Genomic DNA, 24,029 nt, shown 5'->3' with positions numbered 1-24,029 from the left:
GCCTGGACAACAAAGGCGAAGCTCCGTCTCAAAAAAAAAAAAAGAAAAGAAAAATGCAGATTCAATTGCCCTGTCATCTCACATGGCTCAGGCACCCCAGAGTTAGGGTGAGAGGCCCTCAGGCAACACTGGTTACTACACGCCTTACAGCCAGCCTGTGGGAAGGGAAGGGGAGCTGCTGCCTGGCTGTGGCTTCAGGCTGCCCTCTGCCACGGGTGTTCCCTGCGTGTTTATCGTGCAGCTCACAGGAGACGTATTCAGCAAACACAAAGCAGAAAAAGAGTTCAGAGGGCTCTGACTGACAGAACTTACAAAAGCACTGAATCCACCTTCCCTGCCAGTCATTCCGGCCAGACGGAAAACACACCACAGGATGGCCAGGCCCACCGCTGTCATCCCCACGGAGTACAGGGCGCTGCCGGAAGAAAGAGAGGCAGGCACAGGCTCAGAGAGTGTCACGTGACACACACGTTTCCAAGTCAGAACCACCGCTGGCAACGCTTCCAAGATGAGACGAGGAGTCCCTACCTGTGGGACCGATGCACAGATTAAAACAGTTGTGGAAATGGGTTCTCTCGTCTCGTTCTCGCTGACTGTGCTCTGACATGAAAGTTTCCCAAATGGTCCGATTGAGTGTGCAAATGCTGGAGATACCCAGTGATCTAGCCAGCCCTGTGACAATAACAACATTCTGGTTTTTCTATTTTCAGTATATTTTGTTTTCAAAAGTAAGTGATCAGTTTCAATCAGGCAGGCAAGATCAGCCTAGCAGTATAAAGCAAATCTCAGGCCAGGCACGGTGGCTCACGCCTGTAATCCCAGCACTTTGGGAGGCTGCGGCGAGTGGATCACAAGGTCAGAAATTCGAGACCACTCTGGCCAACATGGTGAAACCCCATCTCTACTAAAAAAATACAAAAATTAGCCAGGCGTGGTGGCGTGCGCCTGTAATCCCAGCTACTCGGATGGCGAAGGCAGGAGAATCACCTGAACCCAGGAGGTGGAGGTTGCACTGAGTCAAGATCGTGCCACTGCACTCCAGCCTGGGCTACAGAGCAAGACTTCATCTCAAAAAGAAAAAAATAACAAACACACACTGTCTCGACTAAAAATACAGAAAAACTTAGCTGGATGTGGTGGCGTGCATCTGTAGTCCCAGCTACTCAGGAGGCTGAGGTGGGAGAATCACCTGACTGTGGGAGGTCAAGGCTGCAATGAGCTGAGACTGTGCCACTGCACTCCAGCCTCGGCAACAGAGATCCTGTCTCAAAAGGAAAAAAAAAAAAAAAGCAAATCCCAGGACTTTCGCCCTCATACTGAAGGAGGGGCTGCCCCGGGCCTGCCCCAACCCTCCATCTTCTGTACATCATCAGCCTACGAAGACGTGAGCAGCACAGCCTCAGAGCAGTGATCTTCCAGGAGTTGCTGAGTTACAGAATTAGAGGTGCATCTTTTTTCTTTTTTTTTCCCTGTAGAGATGGGGTTCTCCATGCTGCCCAGGCTGGTCTCAAACTCGTGGGCTCAAGAGATCCTCCCTGCCTCAGCCTTCCAAAGTGCTGGGATTACAGGCAGAGCCACCGCACCCGGCTAGAGGTGCATTTTGATCAAGGGAGTACTTGCCAGTCACTAGCATTCTACATCTTCAGAGATTACAAGTCAACAATAAACCTCTCTGGTTTCAGCACCCATTGGCCCCTCATTTGCTCCTATTACGGAACCTGTCGGGGTCCATGGTCCTTAACTGCCCATAGCTCCCGCCTGGTCTATTTCCCTCTCAACACTGAAATGAGAGTTTCATATTCCCGTGTCTACACCTTTCCCGTTCCATTTTCCTATATGGAGAAGACAGCAACCCCAAGACATTATCAAGGTACTCCTTGACTCTCTTTTTTATCGCGAGGCTGATCTTGCCTTGCTAACTGAAACTGATCGCTTACTTCTGAAAACAAAATGTACCGAAAACAGAAAAACCTGAGCACTGCTATTGTCACGAGGCTGGCTTGTCACCAGGCATCTCCGGCACCTGCACACTCCATCTGACCACTTGGGAAGCCTCCATCAAAGAGCACAGTCAGTGAACATTAAACAAGAATGTGAATTCAGAAGCGCCAGACAACTGAAGAAAGTGACTAAACAAACTCCAACAGACTTGCACACAGTTGGCCTCCACAGCCACGGGTTCCACCTCTATAGGATCAACCAAGCACAGAATGAAAATACGTGGGGAAAACGTGCATCTGTACTGAACATGTACAGACACATTTTTGTCATCATTGCCTGAACAATAAAGTGTAACAATGATTGAAATGGAATTTACAGGGCATTGGGTATTATTAGCAACCTACAGATGATTTGAAGTCCATCAGAGGATGTTCTCAGGCTACACGCAAGGACTCCGGCGTTTCACGTCAGGGGCTCAGGCATCCTGTGGTGTTGGTATCCTTGGGAGGTCCTAGAACCAGCCCCCATGGATACCCAGGGACGACTACATCTCCAAATTTCCTGGCAGTGCATCATTCACTTCTATATTTATTTAACCCTCCCACAAAAAAAGTCTAGTTAACTGTAGGCAAAGACAGTTGAGATTTTTGTTTGCAATCTGTTTCTCACACTACAAAGCCAAGTGAGGTTTAGTTCAAGCGTCAACAAACACGTCCCACATACTTTCCAAAGAATCCTGTTCGCCTGTAGGAAACCGGGATCCTGTCCTTGGCCTCGATATTCAGCTCATCTTCAGCTGCTCGAAGCTTTTCTTCAAACTTGTCAATATTTGCAACTTGCATTCGGTACATCAAGGCTAGTCGCTGGGGGGTAGAAAAGAGACCGGACCATGAGAGACCCGCAGGGACAGACGGGCAGCAACCCCACGGTTCACAGAGAGCCTGCCTGGAACTCACGCTAACGACAGGCAACCCCACGGTTCACAGAGAGTCTGCCTGGAACTCACGCTAACGACAAGCAACCCCACGGTTCACAGAGAGCCTGCCTGGAACTCACGCTAATGACAGGGAGCCTGCCTGGAACTCACGCTAAAGACAGGGAGCCTGCCTGGAACTCACGCTAACGACAGGGAGCCTGCCTGGAACTCACGCTAACGACAGGGAGCCTGCCTGGAACTCACGCTAAGGACAGGGAGCCTGCCTGGAACTCACGCTAAGGACAGGGAGGCTGCCTGGAACTCACGCTAACGACAGCCTCAGCACATTGTGAAGAGGACGCCATTCAGAAACTAGAGGTGATTCCTAACGTACGATGGTTCCACTTACGGTCTTTCCACTTCACAACGACGTGAAAGCAATAGGCAGACTAAGCTCCTTGACCTACGATGGGGCCACCTCCCAGTGAGCCCCTGGGAAGCTGAAAATATCCTAATTCAAGGAGCATCTGTACTTCCAAGTCTGAAAAATTTTAGTTTCCTCAATCACAATTTGAGAAATAAAATTTCAACAGATAGACTTTCTATTTTCCACTCATAGGAAAACTGAGAAATGGAGGGGTGTCCGCATGTTAGTTCACGGCCCCACGTCTGATGTGTGCCTCGGACTCAGCTATGCCTGTAGACACGACAGGAGCCTCCCTCAGAGGCCGGCGAGGCTGCAGCACGGGACTGAGGACGGCACAATCAAGACTGTGGCCAAAAACAGATGTTTGAGGAAACCGCGGCCACAGAGGGCTCCTGTTTAACCACAAACCCTGAGACTGTTCATCCCTCACACCAGGACACAGACAGGTCTGTCTCCTCAGCACGTGATTCTCCAAACGCAGTGTTTTCCTAAGTAAACTCCGCACGTTTAGCTCAGGTTTCAGCACGACTGGACGGCAACAGCCCAAAGGGAGGACAAGGACGGACGTGCAGGACTCTCCTGGAGGTTAACTGGGGACTCCAGCAGAGGACAGGGATCGGGGTGGAGGTGGCACCTGCTGCTCCCTCACTCACACCTCAAACTGCTAAGACAGAATTCTGAGCATTTTCTCTGGAAGGCAGCTGTTTTATCAGGTGACTCGTCCAGAACCGAGCATAGTGCTGTAGATTAAAATAACCTCCCAGGCTGAAACAATCAGGCCTCCATCAGAGGATTTACCTGAATGAGCACCACCCTCTGCACTTAGCCATGGTGTGTTTAAAACCAGGTTTCCTGTTCTTAAAACTAGCAAGACAGGGCCGGGCGTGGTGGCTGACGCCTGTCATCAGGCACTTTGGAAGGTCAAGGTGTGAGGATCACTTGAGGCCAGGAGTTCAAGACCAGCCCGGGCAATATAGGAAGACCTCATCTCTCCAAAAACCCCAAAAATTTAAAAATTAGCCAGGTGTGGTAGTGCACGCCTGCAATTCCAGCTACAGGGTAGGCTGAGGTGGGAGGATCAGCCAAGCCCAGGAGGTCAAGGCTGCAGTGAGCCAACATCACACACTACTGCATCTCAGCCTGGGCAACAGAGGGAGACTGTCTCAAAAGAAAAAAAAAAAAAAAAGAGAGAAGGAAAAAGCGTCCTGAATCCTGCGTAACCCAGCAAAGGGGCAGAAGCTTTGGTGGAGGCCACGGTCATTTCCAGACCCTGGGCTGGGACACACCAACCCCAGACCACTTTCCTAATCACTGGTCCACACACTGTCCAGGGTTAAAATGCTCCAAGCACAGGTTCTAACGCACTCTTGGAATCTAAAGTTACCAGATCTGGCTGGGAATGAAGGCTCACGACGGTAATCCCAGCACTTTGGGAGGTCAAGGTGGGCAGATCACCTGAGGTCAGGAGTTCGAGACCAGCCTGGCCCTACATGGAGAAACCCCATCTCTACTAAAAGTACAAAAATTAGCCAGGTGTGGTGGTGCACGCCTGTAATCCCAGCTCCCCGAGAGGCTGAGGCAGGGAAATCACTTGAACTCGGGAGGCAGATGTTGCAGTGAGTAGAGATCACATCACTGCACTTCAGCCTGGGCAACAGAGTGAGATTGTCCCAAACAAACAAACAAAAAAACTAAAACGAAAAAAAAAACCAAAGACAACCAAATAAATGCAAATCAGTGGGCTGAGGGCCCAGCATGAGAAAGAAGCATGCCCTCAACTACAGGTATCCAAAAGAATGGCAACGGCCTGTGCCCACACCCTCACTCAAAGGCACCCACATCCTCACTCACAGGCACCCACACCCTCGCTCACAGGCACCCACACCCTCACTCGCAGGCGCCCACACCCTCACTCACAGGCGCCCACACCCTCACAGGCGCCCACACCCTCACTCACAGGCGCCCACACCCTCACTCACAGGCGCCTACACCCTCACAGGCCGCCCACATCCTCACTCACAGGCGCCCACACCCTCACAGGCGCCCACACCCTCACTGACAGGCGCCTACACCCTCACAGGCCACCCACATCCTCACTCACAGGCACCCACACCCTCACTCACAGGCGCCTACACCCTCACAGGCCGCCCACATCCTCACTCACAGGCACCGACACCCTTACTCACAGGCGCCCACATCCTCACTCACAGGCTGCCAGGATGCACCCACACCCTCACTCACAGGCCGCCCAAACACCACGGCTCCAGGGTGCAGGTAGACTTCCACCATGTCGCTCTCAGGCACCACCTGGACACGCTGCACCTCACCCTTGGCCAGCATCTCGTGGACAAAGTCGTTCCAGGAAATGCTGCCTCCACCGGTGCTGAGAGCATTCAGGAGGCTCATGACAACTGCAATGACCAGCAAGGTGCGCAGCCGCTCTCGGTACATCTGGTCGTCCCTCTCACGGCGTCTCCTATCCTCTGAGCCGGCAGAGAAGCAAAGGGGAGAAACACACATGTGAGCGTCAGACAGGGGCGACATCCAGAGCTGCTTCGGGAAAGCTCAACTGGACTGGGAGGGTCAGCATCCTGCACTTTCGCCGATTTTTCCCTGAAGTTATCAGAGACAAAGACTAATGGTGCGCTGTTCGAGGTCACCAACACTTCATTTGCTGAGGTCACTTCAGCGATGCCGGAGTGGTTCCCGCCTGAGACAAGAGGAAACCATTTCTAAATCCAAACACTCAGAGCCGGGCCCAACGGTGCACGCCTGTGGTCCCAGCTACTCGGGAGGCTGAGGCGGGAGGTCGAAGTTGCAGTGAGCCATGATTGCGCCACCGCACTCCAGCCTGGGTGACAGAGCAAGACCCTGTCTCAAAAAACAAGCGACCACGCCAGGCCATCGGAGCCGCCACAGACACAGCGAGCTCTCCCGCTGCCAAGTGCACGCTCACAATGGCCATGAATCCAGTCGCTTGGAGTCTGACCAAATACTAAATGTGAAAACATAAACATAAATTATTAAAAACAATTAAAACAAATATCTTTTACCACAACCTGCCTCAAGAACTAATATTTTCCCAATCCCACTGAAGACCCCTGGAAAGGATCTTGGAAGACTCCCTACCAACAACCATTCTGAACTTTTCACTCATCAGAATGAATAACATTTAACAGAAAGCTGTAGGTTATTTATCACAACATCTGAAAATAGAACTTTGTTTTTGTTTGTTTGTGTTTTGAGACGGACTTTCACTCTTGTCACACATTCTCCTGCCTCAGCCTCCCGAGTAGCTGGGATGACAGGCACCCGCCATCACGCCTGGCTAATTTCTGTATTTTTAGTAGAGACCGGGTTTCATCATGTTGGCCAGGCTGGTCTCACACTCCTGACCTCAGACGATCCGCCCACCTCGGCCTCGCAAAGAGCTGGGACTACAGGTGTGAGCCACCACACCCAGACTGAACATAGAACTTAAAAATATCATCAGATACACTGTTCAGTCTAAAGGCATATACTCCAGACCACTTGGCTCTAGAATTTTCCCAAAGACCAACTCTTTATAAGAAGTATCAGGTAAATTCTTCCACATCACCTTCCTCAGTTATTAACACCCTACTGAAGACAAGGCGGCAGCACACTCAGCTCTCAAGAGGATAGAAAAGACCCTTGGTCCCTGTTTTCAAGACACTGGGATACCTCGAGGGGAGGTGGACAGGTGCACCCCGCAGGCAGCAGGAGACCGACTCAAGTCCAGCCTGGGGCCAGCGCAGAGGAGATCTGGAGCAGCAGGCGCTCACTCACCCTTCATGGGGGCCTGCAAGGAGGCGTGGCAAACAGAGCCAGGCAGGGAAGCCAGAGAGATGCCACTGAGGAGGGCATGGTGGGGAAAAGGACAGCCAGGATGGCCACTGGGCAACGTGCCTGCAGGGGTCACTTCCCACAGCCCAGGGCCCAGGTGGGAAGCAGTCCCGCAGCCAGGCGGGCTCCCAGCAGTGACCACCCCAGGCCAAGCCAGTCTTCCTTCAACCCCCCAGGCAGGTAAGTCTCTCCTCCAGCTCTGGGGAGGGTGTGGGTGACGCGTTTTGTCTACGGTGCTTTCCTACAGGATCTCACTCATCCACGGACCCAGGTCTCTACAGCCTGCGGCACCTCTGCTTTACACCAGGAGCAGGAGCGCTGCCTGGCGAGGCCAGCGACAGACCTGTGCCGTCACCCGTGCACAGCCAGTGTCTACGGCAAACCTCTCCATGGGGAGCTCCCCCCAAGACGGGTCCAAATCTCTCAAACCAAAGCTTCAACTGGTTACCAGTACTCCTAGCTGTCTGTGCACAAGGAACTCGACCTCATTACATGCACCTGCTCAGAGCAAGAGCCGAGACCCAGACACAGGCAGGGCTGGGACAAGGACACAAAGGCGAGTCTGAGGGCCAAACCCTCAGATGGGAAGCCCACTCGGTCTCATCATCTCCAAAACACCTGCACCTGTGGACACAGCGCCACGGACCCAGCAGCGGGGATGACACCATCTCCAAAATACCTGCACCTGTGGACACAGCGCCACGGACCCAGCAGCGGGGACAAGAGGTTCACATGTGCTTGAGATTCACAGTTCTGTTCCTCCTGCACTGTCTGGGGACTCCATGCTGGCATCAAAGCCAGGCCTGGGCACGTCCCATGTACCACCTTTCTTTTCAACCATCATTGCAGATGAATTCAAACAATTTTTCAATCAGCTTAAAAACACAAAATGCAACCTACTGAAAAGGTTTGGCAAAATAATTGCTTTGAAAATATGAAGGTATATTTTAGATATCACTGTGTCTTGTTACAATCGATTCTAATTGTGCATCTAACACCTCAAGCTCCTACTCACAAAGGCAATTACATAAAGCCCACTGCTTATTTCAGAGAGCAAATTTTGTATTTTATTTCTCTCTCTCTATATATATTTTTGAGACAGTCTCTCTCTTTAGCCCAGGCTGGAGTGCAGTGGCACGATCCTGACCTTGGCTCACTGCAAGCTCCGCCTCCCAGGTTCACGCCATTCTCCTGCCTCAGCCTCCTGAGTAGCTGGGACTACAGGCGCCCACCACCTTGCCCAGCTAATTTTTGTATTTTTAGTAGAGATGGGGTTTCACCGTGGTCTCGATCTCCTGACGTCGTGATACACCCGCCTCGGCCTCCCAAAGTGCTGGGATTAGAAGCATGAGCCACCGTGCCCGGCCTGTATTTTATTTCTATTATTATTATTATTATTATTTTTGAGACAGAGTCTTGCTCTGTCGCCCAGGCTGGAGTGCAGTGGTGTGATTTCAGCTCACTGCAAGCTCCGCCTCCCGGGTTCACGCCATTCTCCTGCCTCAGCCTCCCGAGTAGCTGGGACTACAGGCGCCCGCCACCACGACTGGTTAATTTTTTTGTATTATTTTAGTAGAGATGGGGTTTCACCGTGTTAGCCAGGATGGTCTGGAACTCCTGACCTTGTGATCCACTCGCCTCGTCCTCCCAAAGTGCTGGGATTACAGGCATGAGCCACCATGCCCGGCCTATTATTATTATTATTATTATTATTTTTTTTTTTTTTGAGACGGAGTCTCGCGCTGTCGCCCAGGCTGGAGTGCAGTGGCCGGATCTCAGCTCACTGCAAGCTCCGCCTCCCGGGTTCACGCCATTCTCCTGCCTCAGCCTCCCGAGTAGCTGGGACTATAGGCGCCCGCCACCTCGCCCAGCTAGTTTTTTGTATTTTTTTAGTAGAGACGGGGTTTCACCGTGTTAGCCAGGATGGTCTCGATCTCCTGACCTCGTGATCCGCCCATCTCGGCCTCCCAAAGTGCTGGGATTACAGGCTTGAGCCACCGCGCCCGGCCCCGGCCTATTATTATTATTGAGATGGAGTCTCGCTCTCGCCCAGGCTGGAGTGCAGTAGTGTGATCTCAGCTCACTGCAAGCTCTGCCTCCCGGGTTCATGTCATTCTCCTGCCTCAGCCTCCACCATGCCTGGCTAATTTTTTGTACTTTTAGTAGAGACGGGATTTCACTGTGTTAGCCAGGATGGTCCCAATCTCCTGACCTCGTGATTCACCTGCCTCGGCCTCCCAAAGTGCTGGGATTACAGGTGTGAGCCCCCGCGCCCGGCCTCAGAGAGCAAATTTATGTTCTCAGAGTGTCTAATTATTAGAAACTATCTACTTCCAATACTTAATTACCAATTGTGTTTTCTACTAGAAACACGGGGCGCCCTGGGAAACTGTGAGAAACACTTCCCAGCAGCTCCTCTAGCTGCCCCGGAAGGATGATCCGGAATCACGACCAGCCACGCTCCTTCAGAAGCTCTATGATCATGTCAACAGTGTCCCATTTTCTTCTCTTTTTTATTTTTGAGATGGGGTCTGTCACCCAGGCTGGACAGCGGTGGTACACTGCAGGAGAAACCCACAGGGCTCCATGAGCATACCTGGGCTCACTGCAGCCTCGACCTCCTGGGCTCAAGTGATCCTCCGACCTCAGCCTCCCGAGTAGCTGGGACTACAGATGCCCACCACCGCGCCTGGCTAATTTTTAAAATTTTAGTAGAAGATGAGGTCTCACACTGTTGCCCAAGCTGGTCTCAAACGACTGAGCTCAGGTGATCCTCCCACCTCGGCCTCCCAAACTGCTGGGATTATAGGTGTGAGCCACCGCACCCGGCCAGAGAATTTCCAATAAAAGTAAAATGACAGCTTGGATTTGGTCGACAGTGAACACTTCTGCTTTCATCACAAACATGTAGCCCTTCTCCAGCGAGGGTCAGCCAGGCGTATGTTAATCCACAGGTGTGTGACACAGGCTGGCTCTTAGTCCCGCTGCAGCAGGGAGCAGGATCTGCTCAACAAGACTCTGAGGCCACACAGCCCTCAGGAGAGCCTAGCCCCATCATGACACCTTTTTCTGAAGCTCCTTAGGTTCCAATCGTTTCGCTGTTCAGCGAGTCCTCTCTGGCCTCCGTGGACTCCTCAGTGGCAGGAAGGAGGCCAACCGAGCACCCAGAACACAGGAGCACAGAGAACCCTCTTCCAGCCACAAGCGAAGGCAACGCAGGGAAAATCCACATGCTCCATGAGCACACACAGGCGGATGCCTCGAGAGCCAGGCCAAGGAAGGTCTGCAGACAGGCCTTGCTCACGTTCTGCGGTGGTGTAAACCAGCACAACCCTGACTGGTAACTGCCTGGCAGGATGTACCAAGTGCCGTACATAGTATTCAGTTTAATTCAAAAATCCTACTTCTGAAACTTTAAGGAAATGACCCTTAAGAAATTTGGGCCAGGCGTGGTGGCTCACGCCTGTCATCCCAGCACTGTGGGAGTCGAGACAGGTGGATCCCTTGGCACAGCGGCTCATGCCTGTCATCCCAGCACTGTGGGAGTCGACACCGGTGGATCACTTGAGTCCAGGAGTTAGAAACCAGCAGGGCAACATGGCGAAAACCCATCTCTACAGGGAAACAAACAAACAAACAAACAAAAGAAAACAACTTAGCTGGGGCTGTCACCCCAGCACTTTGGGAGGCTGAGGTGGGTGGATCACCTGAGGTCAGGAGTTCAACACCAGCCTGGCCAACATGGTGAAACCCCATCTCTACTAAAACTACAAAAATTAGCCAGGCGTGGTGGCACACGACCGCAAGCCCAGCTACTAGGGAGGCTGAGGCAGGAGAAGTGCTTAAACCTGGCGGGCGGAGGCTGCAGTGAGCTGAGATTGTGCCACTTCACTCCAGCCTGGGCAACAAAGAGTGAAACTCCATCTCGAAACAAACAAACAAAAGCACTCTAGGCATAAAGGCCCTTCCTCTGCCTGGAAGGCCCCTGCCTCCTTCCCATGAAGTCCTCAACTTCTGTCCAGCCCAAACCTCCAGCACGTCCCTTCCACTGAGCTGCCTGACGCACCTCTTCCTGCCACGCCGCCAGTGTTGTGGCCATTTGTGCCTGCGCAGCCAGCACTGCAGGCACCTTCCTCCTGCGTGCTTCCCGGACGGTTATTCAGGACGCTCAGATGAGCTGCCAGCTCACAGAGAACGGGGGGTGTGACCTCAGCACCTGCTGCCTATGTTCCTGAGACAGTGCCGCCGCCAAGGCGCTCAAGAAACGCACATGCCTCCTGAGCCTCATGCACACCTCCTGGACGGCGGCCTTCAGGACGACTGGCAAGTTTTGTTGCCAAAATCCCTCTTCGAGGAAAAAAAAGTCAATTGTTGACAATTAGATATTATGATCACATGACTCATCTCAATCAGTCATCTAAAAACAAACAGCTGATAGCCGGGCGCGGTGGCTCACACCTGTAATCCCAGCACTTTGGGAGGCTGAGACGGGCAGAGCATGAGGTCAGCAGATCGAGACCATCCTGGCTAACACGGTGAAACCCCGTCTCTACTAAAAATACAAAAAAAATTAGCCGGGCGTGGTGGTGGGCATCTGTGGTCCCAGCTCTCAGGAGGCTGAGGCAGGAGAATGGCATGAACCTGAGAGGCGGAGCTTGGAGTGAGCCCAGATCGCGCCACTGCACTCCAGCCTGGGCGACAGAGCAAGACTCTACATCCAAAAAAAAAAAAAAAAAAAAAGGCCGGGCGCGGTGGCTCAAGCCTGTAATCCCAGCACTTTGGGAGGCCGAGATGGGCGGATCACGAGGTCAGGAGATCGAGACCATCCTGGCTAACACAGTGAAACCCCGTCTCTACTAAGAAATACAAAAAATAGCCGGGCGAGGTGGCGGCGCCTGTAGTCCCAGCTACTCCGGAGGCTGAGGCCGGAGAATGGCGTGAACCCGGGAGGCGGAGCTTGCAGTGAGCTGAGATCCGGCCACTGCACTCCACNTCAACAGAATCACGAATATAAACAAGGCCACCATCGTGAGGGAATATGAGTACAGATGCTCCTGACACCATGGTTCCACCCCCAAAAACCCACCGTAAATCAAAAATCAATCTGGCTGGGCATGGTGGCTCACTCCTGTAATCCCAGTGCTTTGGGAAGCCGAGGCAGGTGGATTACATGAGCTCAGGAGTTCCAGACAGTTTAGGCAATATAGTGAAACCCTGTCTAAAAGATTAGCTGGGTATGGTGGTACATGCCTATAGTCCCAGCTCCTCAGGTGGCTAAGGTGGGAGGACTGCTTAAGCCTGGGAGGTCAAGGCTACAGTGAGCCATGATCGTGCCACTGCACTCCAGCCTGGGCAACAGAGTGATTCTGTCTCTTTTTATTTTATTTTATTTTTTTGAGACGGAGTCTCGCTCTGTCGCCCAGGCTGGAGTGCAGTGGCCGGATCTCAGCTCACTGCAAGCTCCGCCTCCCAGGTCTACGCCATTCTCCTGCCTCAGCCTCCTGAGTAGCTGGGACTACAGGCGCCCGCCACCTCGCCCGGCTAGTTTTTTGTATTTTTTAGTAGAGACGGGGTTTCACCGTGTTAGCCAGGCTAGTCTCGATCTCCTGACCTCGTGATCTGCCCGCCTCGGCCTCCCAAAGTGCTGGGATTACAGGCCTGAGCCACCGCGCCCGGCCTTGTTTTGTTTTTCTAAGACGGAGTCTTGCTCTGTTCCCAGGTTGGAGGACCGTGGCATGATCATGGTTCATTGCAGTGTTACCCTCCTGGGCTCAAATAAGCCTCACATCCAGCTGGGTTTTTACTTTTGGTAGCGTTGAGGTCTTGCTATGTTGCCTGGGCACTTGCAGTGTTGCCCTCCTCGCCTCAAACAATCCTCCCACCTCAGCCTCCCAAAGTGATTCCTGCTTCTTAACATATGAAACATTACCTGTTAAATTTCCTGGAAATGTTATTAACAACATCTTCTGGCTGGGTGCAGTGGCTCATGCCTGTTAACCCAGCAATGTGGGAGGCAAAGGCAGGATTGCTTGAGCCCAGGAGTTCGAGACCAGCCTGGGCAACATGGTGAGACCCTGTCTCTACAAAAAAAAGAAAAAAAAATCGCTGGGGGTGGTGGCATGTAGATCTAGTCCCAGCTACTCCGGAGGCTGAGGTGGGAGGATTGCTTGAGCCTGGGAGGTCAAGGCTGTAGTGAGCCTTGATTTTGCCACTGTACCCCAGCCTAGGTGATAGAAACCCTGTTTCAAAAAACAAAAAACCAAAGAAACAATTTTTCCAGACAAAGGTATCTGTGAGTTTTACACATTTTAAAAGGGAACTTGTCATATGAGACTCATGGCTCACGCCTGTAATCCCAGCACTTTGGGAGGCTAAGGCAGGTGGATCACCCAAGGTCAGGAGTTCAAGACCAACCTGGCCAACATGGTGAAACCTCATCTCTACTAAAAATAGGAAAATTAGCCCGGCGTGGTGGCACATGCCTGTAATCACAGCTACTCAGGAGGCTGAGGCAGGAGAATCAGTTGAACACGGGAAGTGGAGGTTGTAGAGAGCCGATATCGTGCCACTGCACTCCAGCCTTGGGTGACAGAGCGAGACTCTGTCTCAATAATAATAATAATAATGATAATCATCCCTTGCAAGCCGTCTCTAGCTGAGACATCCTAAAGTACTGTTGAGGATTTGAGGAATGTGTTATTAAACCTTTACTGAATTCAGCACTAGTAAGAAGTTTTGAATTGGCTATCCTGTAGTATAAGCATTGTATTATTCCCAGAACTGGCCCAGCCAGGGGATGGCTGTCATGACGGCTTTAACCACATAACTCAGCTGAATTCCCAAGGGCTGATTTCCAGGGATGGACGGAGCCTCCATGGCCCATAAATCTTCGGCTGCTTCCCAAATCCAAGGAGCAGCTGGAAAGAGTATTGTGTCATGCACTGTGTACAACCACACACAGGAGTAGAGACTGGAGTCCTTGCTGGGATGACATTTGAGATGTGTTCGGTTTCCTCCCTGCTGTTGCGGCAGTGCTTGGCACCGTGTCTCCACCCAGCAGGCACTGGAACCTTTGCTGAATGAGTGCACGATTAATTTTCCCAACTAAGTCCCTGCTTTCTGCAGTCTGCAATTCATTACATAAAACACATCAGGCAGTGTTATGACAGCCTTACTAGGAAAAGTCCTGAGAAGTTTTCTTTTTTTTTTGAGATGGAGTCTTGCTCAGCAGTGGCGCGAGCTAGGCTCACTGCAACCACCGTCTCCTGGGTTTCTCCATGTTGACCAGGCTGCTTTTGAACTCCTGACCTCAGGTGATCCCCCCACCTCGGCCTCCCAAAGTGCTAAGATTACAGGCGTGAGCCACCGCACCCAGTGACTTTTTCTTTTTTTTTTTTTTGTACTCCCAACCTTCCCGGTTGGATTATAAGTATGTAATTTGTGATATAATGAGAAAAAAACATATCATATACTTAAGACTTTAAAATTTAGACACCAAAACGGATAGGGCCATAATTAGGCAATAAAAAGAAGTGAAAGGTACAGGCTGCACGTGGCAGCTTATGCCTGTGATCTTAATACTTTCGGAGGCTGAGGCGGGAGGGTTGAGTGAACCCAGGAGTTGGAGGGTTGAGTGAGCCCAGGAGTTTGAGGCTGCAGTGAGCTCCAGCCTGGGTGACAGAGCAAGACCCTGTCTCTAAAAAAGTAAAAATGAGGCCGGGCGCGGTGGCTCAAGCCTGTAATCCCAGCACTTTGGGAGGCCGAGACGGGTGGATCACGAGGTCAGGAGATCGAGACCATCCTGGCTAACACGGTGAAACCCCCTCTCTACTAAAAAATACAAAAAACTAGCCGGGCGAGGTGGCGAGCGCCTGTAGTCCCAGCTACTCGGGAGGCTGAGGCAGGAGAATGGCGTGAACCCGGGAGGCGGAGCTTGCAGTGAGCTGAGATCCGGCCACTGCACTCCAGCCTGGGCTACAGAGCGAGACTCCGTCTCAAAAAAAAAAAAAAAAAAAAGGCTGATACTACTGAGTCCCAAGTAAGCAGCCACAGGGGCCACACCAGGCTTATCCCACTCTGAAACCGCCCCTGAAGGCAGCAGCCCCAAGTGCCACACCTGACCTGATAGACGAGAGCCCTCCGGGGCCGGGGCTCCACCTTGAGGCATTCACACTGCACAGGAAAGGGGGCGTTTTCCACAAGCAGCTCTGTGAAAATGTTAGGAACTGCTGCCGGCACGGTGGCTCACGCCTGTAATCCCAGCACTTTGGGAGGCTACGGCGGTGGGTTACCTGAGGTCAGGAGTCTGAGACCAGCCTGACCAACATGGAGAAACCCCATCTTTACTAAAAATACAAAAAAAATCAGCCAGGTGTGGTGACGCATGCCTGTAATTACTCGGGAGGCTGACGCAGGAGAATCGCTTGAACCCAGAAAGCAGACGTTGTGGTGAGCCAAGATCACGCCATTGCACTCCAGGCTGGGCAACAAGAGCAAAACTCCGTCTCAAAAAAAGAAAACAAAAAAATGTTAGCAACCACTTTTTTTCTAGTTAAATTTCTGACCGTGAAGTAATTGTAGTTTCACATGAAGTTGTAAGAAATGGCACAGAGCAGGCTGGGCACGGTGGCTCACGCCTGTAATCCCAGCACTTTGGGAGGGCCAAGGCGGGCAGATCACAAGGTCAGGAGTTCGAGAGCAGCCTGGCCAACATGGTGAAACCCCATCTCTACTAAAAGCAAACAAAATTAGCTGAGTGTGGTGGTGCGTACCTGTAATCCCAGCTCTTCAGGAGGCTGAGGCAGAAGAATTGCTTGAACCCAGGAGGTGGAGGTTGCAGTGAGCAGAGATCGAGCCACTGCACTCCAGCCTGGGTGACAGGGAGACCCCGTCTCAAAAAAAAAAAAGAAAGAAAGAAATAAGAAAGAAATGACACAGAGCAGTACCTTGTCCACCTGCTCCCAGTGGTTCCATCTTGCAAAACTATGAACAGCATCACAGCTGGGCTCTCCCACCACGACAGTCCGCCAAGCTCCCTGGGGTCGTCCCGTGACACACGCGCAGTGTGCATGCTTATGTGCTCACCACAGCCCAGGCAGGCAACAGTCCAACCACAGGCTCCCTTGGGCTGTCTCCCTCCCCATCCTTAGCTCCTAGCAACCACGAATCTATGTTCCATCTCTTTAATTTTTGTCTTTAGAGAATGCTCTATAAAAAAACTGAAAACCATATGGAATGTGATCTTTCGGGTCTGCCTTTTTTCACTCAGCATAATTCCTTCCAGATTCACCCGCATTATCAGTGAGTGGTATTCCAAGCAACTACTTTTCTACTTTTTGGGTAACCACTACTTACAATCATTCTGCACAGCTGGCAAAGCTGTTTCTAAGCCACATTCAGTATGGTTCTTTCATTTAAGGAGGTGGCAAAAGAATCTTCACGTGAACAGACGCGATGCAGTTCAGCATCCGACCATGATGAAGGCCTGTCCAAAGGCCGGAACTGTGCATGTCTGATGTGCTGTGCGTGTCTGATGTAGTCAACAGTCCCGAAAACCCACACAAACCAACTACCCCCGCAACCACAGCAGAAGGCCCAGGGGAAACCCAGAATAGGTTCTCACAAGAAAGATTATTTGGCTCAGTAAACAATTATCCTCTAATGCAAATTTAACAGACATTATTTTCTCAAAGCAAACCACAGTTCAACCCAAAATAGAATAAACGTAAGACAATCACTTGGCCAGGCAAGGTGGCTCACACCCGTCATCCTAGCACTTTGGGAGGCCGAGGCAGGCAGATCACGAGGTCAGGGAGATCGAGACCATCCTGGCTAACACGGTGAAACCCTGTCTCTACTAAAAATACAAAAAATTAGCCGCGCATGGTTGCGGGCGCCTGTAGTCCCAGTTACTTGGGAGGCTGAGGCAGGAGAATTGCTTGAACCCGGGAGGCAGAGGCTGCATTCAGCCAAGATCGTACCATTGCACTCTAGCCTGGGCAACAGAGTGAGACTCTGGCAAAAAAAAAAAAAAAAAAAAAGGTCAAAGGACACACTTTATTGAAATGCTGAAGAATACAGGGGAAGAGCCCTGAAATCAATTCAAAACAATTTCGTATGAAGATTCAGAAGTCTTTTAAAAGATAGTTCTGAGTGGCTGTAGGCACTGACACTTACTGTAAAACCAACAGTATGCTGAAGATGAGCCTAAAGCCAGAAACACCTAAACTGAATCCACCTGAGAACACTGGTGTCCCTTCCCGCAGTTATGACCTCCCCTCGAGAGACCAGCAGGGAGAGTCAGAGCTCCTCTCGCACAGAGTAAAGCTGTCCCTGGCCTTGGCAAATGCAGCGTCTCACCCAAAATCAACTAACCAGGACATCACTCCTGAAACAAACTCCTGCTAAACTCGAATTCACAATAATCATCCCATCATCCAGTAGCCGAACCATCATTTCCACATCCTGAAAGCTTTCCTGAAAATCAACATGGGAAAATAAAAGTCTGTATGACAGTTCCTCACTCTCTTCAAAGGTCAGGTGTCTTTCTAGAAAGATGAGCTCTGCTGCGCAGGGCGTCCATCTGCCAACGCTGATTTCCAGCGAGAGGCCTCAAGGATCCAAAAGCAAAGCATTCCTGAAGCTGACTTCCACCCTGACGCCCCTTGGAGCTGTGAATCTGAAGCTGGGCCTCCAACTCCTGGGCTCAAGTGATCCTCCTACCTCCTGAGTAGCTACGACTACAAGTGCACACACCACCATGCCTGGCCAATTATTTTTTTTTCCTTTTTGTGTAGATAGGGTCTTTTTAAATTTAAATTTTTTTTTTTTTTTTGAAACGGAGTTTTGCTCTTGTTGCTCAGGCTGGAGTGCAGTGGTGTGATCTCGGCTCACAGCAACCTCCACCTCCTGGGTTCAAGCAATTCTCCTGCCTCAGCTTCCCGAGTAGCTGGGATTACAGGCGTGTGGTATCATGCCCGGCTAATTTTGTATTTTTAGTAGAAATGGGGTTTCGCCATGTTGGCCACGCTGCAGGTGATCCGCCCGCCTCAGCCTCCCAAAGTGCTGGGATTACAGGTATGAGTCACCGCACCCGACCTTTTATTTTAATTTTTAGTGAGATAGGGTCTCGCTATGTGGCATAGGACTCAAGTGATCCTTCCACCTGGGCCTCCCAAAGCGTTTCGATTACAGGTGTGAGCCGCTGTACCCGGCCCATCTCCCCACTTTCCAGACTGGTTTCACCTTGCTCAGAGAAGAACAGAGACGTGAAGACGGCCAGAGGGAGTCACTGACTGAAGAATATTAGATGAATGTACCTTCGTCCTCTTCAGGAGCCTTTCCCTTCGACTTATCCTTCTCCTTATTCTTCTGCTTCATCCTTGAGGTGTTAAAATAGAAAGTACCACCTATAAGAAACAGAGAAAGGATTTAACAATTGAGGTTTGCAACCACAGGGGAGGCATACAGGAGAACAGTGTACTCCTAAATAAACAAAGCAAACCAGAAACCATCTGAAAAACCTACTTATATCCATAAGATTTATAAATTTGAAATAAAGTATTTCCCATATCACTTAGTCCAGTATTTAATAATTACAGAATAATAAACTATTTTAACTTATGAAGTTGAATATCTTTGCTATTTAAATTGCTAATGGGAGGGAACAAAAAGTAGTTATGAACACAAATTTGTGAAAATATCACAAATCCCTTTAATAGATGAAGTTGCTTTAAAATAACTTAAAACAGGTCAGGCGCAGGACCTCACGCCTGTCATCCCAGCACTCTGGGAGGCCGAGGCAGGTGGATCACGAGGTCAGGAGTTCAAGACCAGCCTTGCCAAGAGGGTGAAACTCTGTCTCTACTAAAAATACAAAAATTAGCCGGACATGCTGGCAGGCGCCTGTAATCCCAGCTATTCTGGAGGCTGAGGCAGAATTGCTTAAACCTGGGAGGCGGAGGTTGCAGTGAGCTGAGATCGCACCACTGCACTCCAGCCTGGGTTACAGAGCAAGACTCTCACTCACAAGTGGCTTCCAGAGAGGTGGCAACAGCAACAGCCCAGCCACCACCAAGAGGGGTTGGTACGACACTCCTCACCCAAAATCTGAACAATCAGCGTTTACAAATGGAGGAGGCCAGGCGCAGTGGCTCACGCCTGTAATCCCAGCACTTTGGGAGGCCAATGGAGGAGGATGGCTTGAGCCCAGGAATTCAAGACCAACCAGGGCAACATGGGCAAAATCTCATCTCTTAAAAATCAACGATAACAAATGTAGCTGTACATAGTGACATATGCCTGACCTCCCAGCTACTCAGGAGGTTGAGGTGGGAGGAGCACCTTCGCCCAGGAGGTTGAGGCTGCAGTGAGTAGAGACTGTGCCTGGGCAACAGGGCAAGACCCTGTCTCAAAGAATAACAAAAATAGGGAGAGTTTCACAACCATGACCTGAAACGTAACTTTCTTCACAAAGACATGAACGGGTTCACCAATGAAACGACCCTGGTTGCCACTTGCACGTAACCTCAGGTGTTGAGAGGGCTGAAGCGTGTGCTTCCTGTTTACAGCCACGGGCACCCATGGGCTGACATTAAACACTGACAGCAGATGGGCAGGTTGCTGACGCACAGCCAGTCAATGGGCACAGCACTCTCCCTACCCATGTGTTGGCACAAGGCTGTTTAATGTCAGGAGTAGAAATATTTTACTTTTTCCCTGCTCCAACCCCATCAAGGGGAGCGAGAAATAAAGGTGAGAGGCGTCGATCCTTCAGGTTCTTTAACCTAAACTCAAGGGAGACCAAAGAATGTCACGAGGTTTCATTAAAGATTTGTTGAAGAGCAAATTATTTGCAGGGTACTTTTAGTGACTGTGTGGATATAAAACGTCTGAAGCCACTTTGTAAATCCTTAGTAAACATTCTTGCAGCTGACTAGATAACATGAAAAACCTTTCCCACGCAGCCCAGTTACTGGAATACAGCAGAATTTTCTTAAAACAAGGACAACTTGGCCAGGTACCGTGGCTCACGCCTGTAATCGCAACACTTTGGGAGGCCAAGGAAGGCTGACCGCTTGAGTCCAGGAGTTCAAGACCAGCCTGGGAAACGTGGCAAACTCCCATCTCTACAAAAAAAATACCCCCCAAAAATTAGCTGGGCGCTGTGGTGTGTGCCTGGAGTCCTAGCTCTAGGGAAGGCTGAGGTGGGGGGATCACTCGAACCCTAGAGGTCAAGGCTCTACAACTGCGGGTTAAGGAAGTAAAGAGGCCCCTTTGGGCCTGCACAACAGAGTGAGACCTCATCTCTACAAAAGATAATTAGCCGAGTGCGACGGTACACGCCTGTAGTGCTAGCTACTGCAGAAGCAAAGCGGGAAAGATCATTCGCGCCCAGGAGTTCTAGGCTGTAGTGAGCTCTGATCACACCACTGCACTCCAACCTGTGCAACAAGGTGAGATTCCGTCTCTAAAATAAAATAATTAAAAAAAAGAAAACAGGCCGGGCGCGGTGGCTCAAGCCTGTAATCCCAGCACTTTGGGAGGCCGAGACAGGTGGATCACGAGGTCAGGAGATCGAGACAATCCTGGCTAACACGGTGAAACCCCGTCTCTACTAAAAAAATACAAAAAACTAGCCGGGCGAGGTGGCGGGTGCCTGTAGTCCCAGCTACTCGGGAGGCTGAGGCAGGAGAATGGCGTGAACCTGGGAGGCGGAGCTTGCAGTGAGCTGAGATCCGGCCACTGCACTCCAGCCCGGGCGACAGAGCCAGACTCCCTCTCAAAAAAAAAAAAAAAAAAAAGAAAACAATCTCTGCTTGTCGCTTCTGTATTTTTTTGTTTAGAAACAGAGTCTCACTCCGTCACCCAGGCTGGAGTGCAGTGGCACGATCTCGGTTCATCTCACTCCGTCACCCAGGCTGGAGTGCAGCGGCAGCCTCAGCCTTGAACTCCTGGGCTCAAGCGAAACTCTGGCCTCAGCCTCCCAAGCAGCTGAGGCTATAGGCATGCACTGTCATGCTCAGCTGCTTCTTTCAACAGATACTTACATAAAAGTTGCCAGAGTCTGACTGGATTCTGAACTAAATGTTGTTTCAACAACAATCCGTTGATCCCTTCAAAGGTAGAGGTGAGCAGTCTCAACTGTAAGCTCTGGAAAAAACCCAACACTGGACGTCACACTAACATTAGAGATTAGCAAAGCAATGCAGACTAAACATCGGTTTTAAAAGTTCAAATAGATATTTGTAGTATCTACATTGCCCTGAAATATGAAATAATAGTCTGAGCAATATTTCAAAACTTTAAGTAACATCAAAATGTCAAAAGCAAGTAAAGAGGTTAAAACACAGTAATTGGCCAGGCGTGGTGGCTCACGTCTGTAATCCCAGCACTGTGAAAGGCCCAGGTAGGTGGATCACCTGAGGTCAGGAGTTCGAGACCAGCCTGGCCAACATAGTGAATCCCCATCTCTAGTAAACACACAAAAATTAGCCGGGCGTGGTGGTGCACGCCTGTAATCTCAGCTACTTGGGAAGCTGAGGCAGGAGAATCACTTGAGCCCGGGAGGTGGAGGCTGCAGTGACCCGAGATAGCGCACTTCAGCCTGGGCGACAAAGGGAGACTCTGTCTCAAAATACAAACAAATGAACAAACAAAAAATCACGATAGTGGCCAGGCTCGGTGGCTCATGTCTGTAATCCCAGCACTTTGGGAGGCTGAGGTGGGAGGATCACTTGGGCCCAGGAGGCAGAGGCTTCAGTGAGCCATGACCAGGCCACTGCACTCCAGCCTGGGTGACACAGCGAGACTCTGTCTTCAAAAACAAACAAACAAACAAACAAACAAACAAAAAAACAAAAACACGGAAGAAAGAAAACGAAACACACAAGTGCACTGGCTGCTATCCCACGGCCTGAAGCTTCTGCAGGGGAAAGGGAGCAGCACAGCTCTCCAAAGGCCCACAGTGGCTGCCCAGACCCGGGGCTCCTGCTGTCACCAGAAAGTGGCTCTTTGTAGGACATTTCCAGGTACTAAACCAGTTAACAAGTATATACTTTCAGCGTTCTCCTTTCAAAATAAACATTTTCGCATTTAGATGTGTTTTATGGCCGGGCACAGTGGCTCACGCCCTGTAATCTCAGCACTTTGTGAGGCCGAGGCGGGCGGATCACAAGGTCAAGAGATCGAGACCATCCTGGTCAACATGGTGAAACCCCGTCTCTACTAAAAATACAAAAATTAGCTGGGTGTGGTGGAGCGCACCTGTAATCCCAGCTACTCGGACGGCTAAGGCAGGAGAACTGCTTGAATGCAGGAGGCGGAGGCTGCAGTGAGTCAAGATCGCACCACTGCACTCCAGCCTGGAGACAGATGGAGATCTCTGTCTCAAAAATAACCTAATAAACAACAACCTAAAAGGTATGGGCTAAGTTCCTAGGTGAGGGCTAAGAGAAGAAAACATCGACCCAAAAGCTCAAGGACACAGGGTCTGGTTTTCGGGAGGAGATCCTATCCTCAGCAGAACCTGAAACAAGACCTCTCCACAGGCGGTGCTCAATGACTTTCTATCAATAACGTGCCAAGCTACATTACAACAGCAACACGCAGCCACAGGGCATTTTGCGCACACAGAAACGTTCTGGGCCCCCAACTCGGCAGTGACCACCCTAACTGGAAGGCGCTGGAATTCCTGGTGATGGAATCGATCCACAGGCGCGGACTGTAAATTATCGCTCCGCTCCGCCGGAAACCGTTACAGGATTCCACTTTAAAACGCCACAGGGGGCCGGGCACGGTGGCTCAAACCTGTCATCCCAGCACTTTGGGAGGCCGAGACGGGTGGATCCCGAGGTCAGGAGATCGAGACCATCCTGGCTGACACAGTGAAAACCCGTCTCTACCAAAAATACAAAAAACTAGCCGGGCGAGGTGGCGGCGCCTGTAGTCCCAGCTACTCGGGAGGCTGAGGCAGGAGAATGGCGTGAACCCGGGAGGCGGAGCTTGCAGTGAGCTGAGATCCGGCCACTGCACTCCAGCCTGGGCGACAGAGCGAGACTCCGTCTGAAAAAAAAAACCCGCCACAGGGAGACAGGTAGAGAACATCCACACATAACGAAAGGGTTAGGAAACCGCACGCCGAGGACTGCGCGGATCCCAGACCCGCCTCTTCCCGGCCCGCCCAGCGCCCACGCTCCCGGGCCCCAACAGTCGCTCCGCGCCGAGGTCCGCAGCTGGAGGATCCGCGGGCCCACAGGCGTAGGCTCCCACACCGCAGGGGCCAGGCGGCCTCCGACCCGCCCCGCCGGGCGCGGCCGTACAGAGCAGAGCGGGGCGGGAGGTGGGGCCCGGACGCCGCGGGGATTTACCTGCAGGGCTCGGCCTCCAGCCTCGGCGAGGTCCCCCGGAGGCCTGCTGGCCAAGTACGGCCGCCCCCTCCAGGACCCGGCGGGGAACCCTGGACTCCAGCCCGCGCCTGGGCCCCACAGCCGCCCAGGACCCGGGCCTGCACCCCGGCGGAGGGCGCGGAGCAGCAGCAGCACGGCCATGTTGGCCTGAAAGCCACGCCTGCGCGGTCCGCGGGGCGCCACGGGGCGCCTGCGCGGCGGGGGTGGGCGGGGCCTGACTAGGCGCCTGCGCGGTCCTCACGGTTCCGCCCCGCCGCACCCCCGGGCCCGAGCCCGCCTCCCTTGCGGCTGCCTGAGGCCCCGGTACGGGGGCGCGCGTCTGCGAGGAGGCCGCGGGTCCCCTGGCTTTTTTTTTTGGACGCCGGCCTTGTATTTCCGGGACCCTGCGGGTGAATAACCGGCCGGGTCGTGGCTGCGTGGTCGCGCTCCGCCCGCGCCGAGGGGCCTCCCGCCCGGGCAGCCTCCGTCACCCGCA

At 51.8% G+C, this 24,029-nt stretch overlaps 1 protein-coding gene across 1 annotated transcript in view; it reads right to left on the bottom strand.

The window, feature by feature from the left end:
* The window catches only part of SPG7 (SPG7, paraplegin matrix AAA peptidase subunit), a 50,593-nt gene extending 26,874 nt beyond the window's left edge, over nucleotides 1–23,719 (bottom strand). The window contains exons 1-6 of the mRNA XM_025370341.1: nucleotides 23,516–23,719; nucleotides 21,197–21,299; nucleotides 18,467–18,556; nucleotides 5,526–5,767; nucleotides 2,665–2,804; nucleotides 313–415 (exon numbers count right to left, since the gene is read on the bottom strand). Coding sequence (XP_025226126.1) covers nucleotides 313–415; nucleotides 2,665–2,804; nucleotides 5,526–5,767; nucleotides 18,467–18,556; nucleotides 21,197–21,299; nucleotides 23,516–23,695 — 858 coding nt within the window. The 5' untranslated portion in view covers nucleotides 23,696–23,719. The remainder of the gene's footprint in view (nucleotides 1–312; nucleotides 416–2,664; nucleotides 2,805–5,525; nucleotides 5,768–18,466; nucleotides 18,557–21,196; nucleotides 21,300–23,515) is intronic.
* Nucleotides 23,720–24,029: the final 310 nt, after the last annotated feature.

This window comes from Theropithecus gelada, chromosome 20 (assembly GCF_003255815.1).
Source record: "Theropithecus gelada isolate Dixy chromosome 20, Tgel_1.0, whole genome shotgun sequence".
NCBI classification, from domain to species: Eukaryota; Metazoa; Chordata; class Mammalia; order Primates; family Cercopithecidae; genus Theropithecus; species Theropithecus gelada.
This window is presented reverse-complemented; position numbering and strand designations above follow the sequence as displayed.